Raw genomic sequence first — 8,550 nt, 5'->3', positions numbered from 1 at the left:
AACAGTGCTTTTCTGTTTCTATAATTCCATCAATTTTAAGATCTCCAACACCACTGGCTGAAATGCAGCCCCAAACATGACAGAGCCTCCATCGTGTTTTACAGATGGCAGTGTTGTACTCACTGACCTCCTCGATAAAGAAATTAACCAAAAATGTCCAATATAGATTTAGTGCATTAGACCTGTTGCTGCTGATTTTCAGTCTAGTTCTTGAGTAATTTGCCACACTTCAGCCTTTCCTCCCAATTTCCCTTCCTAAACAACCGTTCTTTAGGAAGCAAGCACTCAGGGAAACAAGCACTCACCACTGAGGCTGAAGTGAACTGGTTTAGCTGGATTAGATGATGGTCCAAATGCATCCATCTGCTGGATTATTTTCCTTTTGCCCGAGAACATGATTTTCAGTTACTGTTCAATTTTGTTCTCGATTTCTTCAGTTTCCTTAATTTTTATATTTTCACACCATGGCGAGATATGGCAAGTTTTCATCTCATTATGAATCAGTTTGTTGGTGCAAAAACACTGGTTTTGTCAATAGGGCCCAGAAGCCAGTGAATGGAGACACACACAGAAGCAGCAATAAGATTTTAACAAGGTTATTTGTGCTTATTGAGGAGCACCTCCTACATCTGGGTCTGTATGCACCGACAGAGATGTAGGTGGTGTTTGACGGATCAAACGGCGAGATCAGTCTTGGGTTCCTGGAACGGGTGGTTGGTAACCTAGGGAGGCTTCAAAAGGTAGCGACCAGTTGCAGACAAGGTAAGCTAATTAGGAGCGTACTGTATACAAGGAAGTTGCAAAGATCAGGTAGCAGGGTTTGTCGCTGTGACTCAGCAGAGGGCCGACTCCAGCTCCTGGTTGGGCCTTTTGATTTGCTCATTGGGTTTAGGGTGGTACCCGAGGCTGAGGCTGACCCTGGCTCCCAGTACAGAGCAGAAGGTTTTCCAAACCTGTGAAGTGAACCGAGGACCTTTAGGAGCTTGGCTGTGTTGGAGGCAGAACGAAGTTTATCTAAAGCAATGAAATGGGCTGACTCGGAGAACATATTAGGATTACGGTTTTCCCGGAGAAGATGGGTAGGCCAGTGACAAGGTCTAGTACTATGTGTGACCAGGATCTGTGAGGGGTGATTAGCGGTTGGAGTAAATCTGATGGTAATTTGGTGCTATTATTGCTTTGTGCACAAGTGGAACAGACAGCTACATAATCCTTGACATCCTTTTCTAGAGTTTACTTCCAGAAGTAAAGAGATAGTCCTACTTACTCTGGGGTGACAGAAGAACTTTGGTGTTGTCAGTGTCCCAGGTGATGGCGCCCACCTTGCAGGTGGCAGGTAACATATTTGCAGGCTCAGGTTCATCAGCGTTGGAGGTGAACTGTAGCAACAAGGCGTCAGGCTTGAAATTCCTGGAACCTGGATGAAATCAAATTGAGAATTTAAAGTACCCAAAAACAGAGACCAACAAGCTTGGTGGGTGTGAAGTCTTTTAGCAGTTCTTAGTTAAGTTACGTTTTTGTGATCAGTCCGATCAGTCCAAATGGTAAACAGTTGCCCATCTCCTTCTAGCAGGTGACGGCATTCTTCTAGAGCTAGCTTAATTGCTAACAGTTCCCAGTCACCTACATCATAATTCTGCTTGGCATGAGATGTGATGATCCAAGAAGGTGCTACAGGGCTGCAGTTTAACTTGGGGCCTTGAACGTTACAAGAGTATGGCCCCGACTCCAGAATTGGAGGCATCTGCTTCTACGATGAATAGTTCTGTGGTGTTAGGGTGGAACAAAATATGTGCAGAAGTGAACAGTTGTTTCAGTCTAACAAAGGCTGCTTCGACTTCAGGGGACCAGACAAATGGAACTTGGTGGAGGCTAGGTGAGTGAGGGGTGTGGTTACCTGGCTGTAATTCTGAATAAAACGTCATCAGAAATTGGCAAAGCCCAGGAATCATTGAAGGTGTTTTTGTGGCGTGGCAGTGGGCGATTCGCTCACAGCTTGAACCTGCGCTGGATCGGTCTTTATCTGTCCCCCTTCCAGAATCTACCCAAGAAAGGTGACAGAAGAAGAATGGAACTCACATTTTTCTGGCGTATAATCGATTCTCTGGAAGACGTCACACTTCTTCACTGCGTACAGCTCTAGATACTGTAACTCTTCTGAAAAAGCCTAACATCAGAAGTATGTGACTCTCTGGTAACTCTCATATGTGCACCTTGAAGCAAATAACTCGTAAACTGGAGAGGAAATGGCGTCCCCCTAATTTAGATCATCATTTAGCCTGTTTGCTTGTCTAAAAAGAAGCTAGAACATCTTACTATTCATCACTGATTGAAGAAAATAAGAAGAGCCCTAGGTATCTCTTTAGCACTTTAACCAGGCTGACAAAAAACATTCCTTTAACATTAACTAGTAATGACAAGCAAAATTTGAACCATTAGAAAAAAGATTACTCATTACCATCTCACAGACGCAACGATGCGTATGGCTACTTTCAGTACCACTGATATTCATTTTCTCCAAATGATCTTCAGTAAATGCTTCCTCCAAACCATCAACGTGTCTTTTAGACCTCAAAGAAGTCCTGCCATTAATTAATGCTTCGATCTTAAACATTATCAACCTATCTCTATTAGTTGGCTAAGTACCACAGGCCTGTTAAAAGGGAGTTTATCCTTCCCAAACAAAGAAGCTTGAGGCAACTGTTTTTGTGATTTGGCGCTACATGAATAAAATTGAATTTAACTGAATTGAATGTTCATGTAAAATAATACAAATTCATTGTACAGAATGAGAGTTTGTTGTTGTGAACTGCGATACAGCAAGTATTAGTCTGAAATGAAAGGAGATTGCTGCACTTCCTCTGAGCTGTCAGGCTGCAGGGATTTTTTTAAGGTTAAAGTAAAGAAACTGAAACAGCCAGCTGTGGGCAAGCTTTGATGATGAATAACCAACCCCCTTAATTACTTTACTGGCAGATGACTGATGCGTTTCCTCTTCTCTCTGCAGTGTTTCTGATGATGGGAGCATGCGGATGAGTCCACTGGTCACTGTGTATTCCAACGGTTCAGTGAAGGCAGACTTTCAGCAGCGGCTGACCTTTGCGTGCCGTTTAAATCTCTTCTTGTTCCCCTTTGATTTGCAAACGTGTTACATCTCATTTTCATCTCTGAACTCTGATGGTAAAATACACCAGATTAACTGTAATAATTGGTTCACTTGCTCTTTTCTGTCAGAGCAAATGATTTGGAGTCATTTGTTATTGTCTTCATAGTGGACTCTATAACATTTGGAACGATCAGCGACGAAAGATTCCTTACTCAAGTCTCTGATACAGTCATGCTTACAAGGGGACAGTGGGAACTCAAACACATCGACATATACTCAACTAACCAAACCATTGAAAATAAAAGCTACGTTTCTTTCAGAGTAAGACAATATCTGGGATGACATTTCAGTAATAGCTCTTTCACACATGCCCATATCTCTTTGTCTCTAATGACTCTGTTTTTACAGGTGTTGATGTTGAGGAAGCCCATGCTTTATGTGATAGATTTCATCATACCCCTCTTCTATTTCCTGATCATGGATTTGGCTTCATTCTTCATTAGTGAGGTCAAAGTGGAAAAGCTGAGCTTCAAAGTGACAATACTTCTGTCCATCTCTGTCTTACTGCTGCTTCTTGCGGACATATTGCCGTCCACTGAAAAACACATGCCAATCATATGTGAGGATTCAGATAAGACATTTTACTTGCACTATGTTGTATATATATTTTTTCCACAAATTTCTAATGTTGCTCTATCTGTGCTGCTAAACCAAAGATCTGCTAAACTATTTTTCATTGTTTGTGCAACAGTGACAATAAAGATCATCTTATTTCTTATCTTTCATTGTGGCAGACTTTTGTAAAATAGCACTGACACATAATCTCTCTGCATCTCACTTCTAGCCATTTATTGCATGGTCATCTTTACAATGGTGGCTGTAAGTGTCCTGGAGACCATGCTGGTGATGTTTTTAATGGACTTTGAAGGTTTTAGTTTTTATAAGAAGGCTGAAAACTGTGAAAATGCCAAGACTGATGTTCAGCTGGAACCCATGGAAGGTAACCTCTTTTTTGAGATATGGAAATGAAATTACAGACCATTAGTCCCCATGATGAGACCTTAAGTTTGGTCTCTATGAACCACGTTTTGTTCATCTGCTGTCTGGCGCTGGCCATGTACATAGAAATTTGTTGACAATCCCAAGCTTTTTCCCCTGACATGGAATAATCAACTGGGAATAATTGACAAGCATCATATTCATATTATTAGTATTATAGTAACTGATTATTATATTGGCTATTGTCTTTATTTCCTGCACAGATTCTGCTGAAACTTTAAAAAAGGGTGAGGGGAAACCGAAAAGAAGTGACCTACCCAGTGACTGTGACCTTCTGAAGTTAATCCTTGATGAAGTGAAGGCAGTTCAAGACAAAACTGGAAGACAGGACGAAGTCAATGGAAAGCAAGAAAGCTACAGGAGACTGGCTGCAATCATAGATCGTGTGTTCTTTGTTTTATATTTGATTGCTTCCACACTTTTTGTGGTGTTGGGATATTTAAAGTGGATTCCACAAATGATCTGATTTAAATTTGAGTAGATTTCGTGTTGTGTGTATAATCCATCAGTGCATGAAAATAGATGTTTTAGTTGTGAAACATCACCTACGCAATGTTAGTAAATGCATGCAGTGCAGGATGAAACATGTTAATAACTACTGCACGTCTTTTTCAAAACTTGAGGAAACCCACTCTGGAAGGTCATTGAAAAGAAAGTGAAAACAAAATAAGAACAAAGACTAATCATAAAATACAAAACTAGAATAATTCAGGTTTCTTGTTGCCAAAGGGTACTGTCTGAGTCTCATCTATCTCCAGGGTTTACAGAGAATGGTCCAAACGGGCCTCTTAACCTCTGATGGCTACACTCAGCAGGAAAACACGTTTTGTCACAAACCTCAAACAATCTCAATTTGGTTTTTTTGGAGATGGAAATGAATTTGGTGTACTCAAATAGTTTCAACAGTCACTTTCAGTCCAATAGAGCACCTTTGGCATGTATAGGAATGGGAGACTCATATCATAGGTGTGCAACTGTATGTCAATATGGACCAAAATCTCTGAGGAATGGTTCCTCTGAAGACACATTCGTCAGCTGCCTGTGAGCAGAATCAAAAACATCTCAACATGTGTCAGGTTATGTCCAGTTCAAGACTCCTGACCAGGGTCAACAGCTTAGAGGATGGGCCTCTGCAACAGGAATGCAGGAGCAGTAATGACTCTTCTGTGTAATTCTTACCTTACGGACGTTTGGTGAGATTCTATTTATTTGACCTATTATTGTTCAAGCTTTTTGTCTTGGGTTAATTAATGTTTTGGTTGCTGCAACACATGAATTTCCCAACTTGTGGGATGAATAAGGTCGTTGTATTTTTTTCTTGCTGTATAATAAAAGTATCCAGTAACTCAAAACTGTTCTATTTTCAACTTCAGTCACATAAGTCTAGAGACAAGTTGGCAACTATCTTGCGACCAGTGGTTGCTATTCCCAAACAAGTTGGTAAGGGTTTCTTGGATGTTTGTGATCGTTACTTGATACAATCAAGTTGCAAGTAGTTTGCATGGTTACAACTTATCCAACCATTCATGTGATTGTTTTGGTGGCTAGCAGAATGAAGAGATTGCCTGTAGTTTCCAATGAAGACGCTGACATGCTGCAAATGATTGGTAACTATTTGCTGTGCTTCAGCAGAACTTGTAAAAAAAAAAAAAAGGCTGATGCAAACTGGAAACAGAATATTTGCCTTCAAAGTAAAAGTTGTGCTCATTGGTGTTGCCATATTTCAAGATGTAGAATTTTACTCTCTGTTTCCAACTTACGCTGCTTCATCACAGCTCAGAGAGAGGTTGATAGTAAGTTGTATTATAACAAAGTGGAGCAACTGGTAAGAACTGTAACTCAGCTATGTCACAGTTGATGTAAAATCACAGAGAATTTACAAAAATGGTTAATAAATCAATAAGCATAATAGATCATTAAAGTTAAAAGTACTGAAAATAAACAAAGCATTCATAAAATATTAATAGGCATCTTCCAAAATGCACATGATGCTGTATGTCTTATACACACTCTGGCAGGATGGTGCTCCATGCTAGCCAGCAGCAGAGCGCTAAGCTTAACAGTGTCCCAACATTACAGGGAAACATAAATCATCTAAACATTCTAGTATCCTATTGGTACATTTGCAAATGCAGTCAGCACATCTCAACATATATATTTCTACAGTTCAAAAGCAGAAATGCTCATTTAATACTAAGGTTGGGCAATTGGATGACTATATTGACTATTGACAATAGGCTTAGCCTTTTACCGATTGTTTTTACAAGAGTTATTTATTTATTTGTGTATGAATAAGTTTCCTAATCATTTTGTCTGAAACTAAGAGAACCAGCCAACGGAAAAAATAATTGCGCTCTTTTAACGGTGACTTCTTCCAGCTGCAAGCAAATGCACCCTCATGGTGCACCCAAATGCAGCGATTCATTTACTCGAACAGTAGGCTATGTTCAGAAAAAACAAAAACATTTTATTTTAATAAAAAAAAGAGACCTACAATGGTGGGTATGGAAACAAAGAAAAACTGGCTTCTTTTTTCCACTATAACCATGTTTACAGGCCGTTACAGAGTTTATCTGTCTTACACACTCAACCAAACAACAAACACAAAATTAAACAAAAACTAAGTTAAAAATCAAAATGTCTCTTCCGTCAAATGTTAAAAAATCTCAGCCTCAATGTTAAGTCTTTTGTGCGATTTGGTACATGTCAAATAAATAAATAAATAAATGAATAATCCAAAAAGTAGATAGATAGATAGATAGATAGATAGATAGATAGATAGATAGATAGATAGATAGATAGATAGATAGATAGATAGATAGACCGAAACAAACAAGAAACGAAGTTAAAATATTCCCTCCAAACAAAACGTTTAAATTCTAAATGTGCAAATCAGTCCATGCAGGGTTACATGGCTCCGCCCATCAAAAAGTCACCTGCGCAAATATACCGCCTATCGTCATTTATTGGACTGACGATTGTCGGTTGGAAAATTTACTATAACTTTAATTACATATCGCCCAACCTTATTTTAAACCTAAAAGGAGACAAACGAAGAACGATGCTCAGACACAATGCTTCTCTTTCCGCCGCTTTATTGGGAGGGAGGCCAGAGCTCCCCCTTCTGGCAACTGCAGGCATAACATCAATCACGATTAATAAATTACAGTGGAACCCCGACTTACGAAATTATTCGTTCCAGAAGGTCTTTGGTAAGTCAAAATTTTCGTAAGTCGAAGCACCTTTTTCCATCGCCTTTTGAGCTGGCTGAAGACGAAGTTCTTGGCGGAGGAGGAGGTGGCGGAGGTTGAAGAAAGCATACATACGTACGTGTACATGTATATAACATTATGGAATTTAATTTAATTTTTAAAAATTTTCTATTTTATCTATTTCGTTACACGGGCATTTTGCCGTATCATGGGCAGGAATATTGCTGTTAAGTGCCTTCGTAACTTGAATTTTTTGTTAAATGGGGTCTTCGTAAGCCGGGCTTCCACTGTACATGGATTAATCCTCAGGCTCACCAAGTAGATCATGGATTGAATTTTAAACAGGTTGTAGTCATACATAAAAATGGCTATAATTTATCAACGGTTATAAATGTTTTTTAAACTCTTGAACTGTGTTAAATGTATAATCTACTGTCTAACCATACACAGTCAAAATGAAGAATATTTTACCATTGTTCAAACATTTTATTTCTCACTTTCAGTATTTGATCTGTTGTCTTTGAAGTATTTTGCAAGTAACTGAGTTAATTAAAGAATAGCTGAATTTTATATTCTGAACAGTGCTTAAACTTTCTGAAGATTTCACACATAATTGCATAAAACCTCTGGTAATTACATTCTGTATTATACCTGAAAATATAAATTCATAATCAGTGACTTAGAGAGTCACTTTTCAAAGTAAAACTGAATTATCATTAAATATTTACGGGCACTGCAAAGAGTTTGCTCACTGAAAACCTGTCTACTCTCTCCTGGTTTAATACTTACATGTTGACTTTTTGACTCAGCTGCCAGCCAATGACATGAATGCAGAGGTGATTAGTATTATTTCCCTTTCAACAGCACACAGGAACAAATAGAAGGATTTTAGTATACTTGACAGTTCATTTTTTACATATATTAATTTCTCCTTCACACTATTGTATGACTCTGTTCTATGTAAGCAGCTGTGCAGTTTAAAAGCGTTTACTGGGACTGAAGGCAGACAGCCATGACTGCTCTGAGGACTCTAACTTTTCTTTCCTTAATTGGTGAGTTTTTAAATTTGACCTTGATTTGAACATTTTAATTATTTTTCTGAACTTTAGTTGGATGAGTTTCTGATGTTTAGGTCTTACATTTTGCCTGTAAGTTACGATTTTGTGTTTTTTT

At 38.8% G+C, this 8,550-nt stretch overlaps 1 protein-coding gene across 1 annotated transcript in view; it reads left to right on the top strand.

The window, feature by feature from the left end:
• LOC102306168 (5-hydroxytryptamine receptor 3A-like) overlaps window positions 1–5,757 on the top strand; it is a 9,751-nt gene extending 3,994 nt beyond the window's left edge. Inside the window, exons 5-9 of the mRNA XM_005924158.3 lie at window positions 3,008–3,180; window positions 3,273–3,427; window positions 3,515–3,725; window positions 3,951–4,106; window positions 4,369–5,757. Coding sequence (XP_005924220.2) covers window positions 3,008–3,180; window positions 3,273–3,427; window positions 3,515–3,725; window positions 3,951–4,106; window positions 4,369–4,631 — 958 coding nt within the window. The 3' untranslated portion in view covers window positions 4,632–5,757. The remainder of the gene's footprint in view (window positions 1–3,007; window positions 3,181–3,272; window positions 3,428–3,514; window positions 3,726–3,950; window positions 4,107–4,368) is intronic.
• Window positions 5,758–8,550: the final 2,793 nt, after the last annotated feature.

Source organism: Haplochromis burtoni, unplaced genomic scaffold (assembly GCF_018398535.1).
Source record: "Haplochromis burtoni strain Fernald_Lab_line unplaced genomic scaffold, NCSU_Asbu1 Contig_68, whole genome shotgun sequence".
NCBI lineage: Eukaryota > Metazoa > Chordata > Actinopteri > Cichliformes > Cichlidae > Haplochromis > Haplochromis burtoni.
The sequence above is the reverse complement of the archived record's forward strand: the minus strand, read 5'-3'. Positions and strand labels throughout refer to the sequence as shown.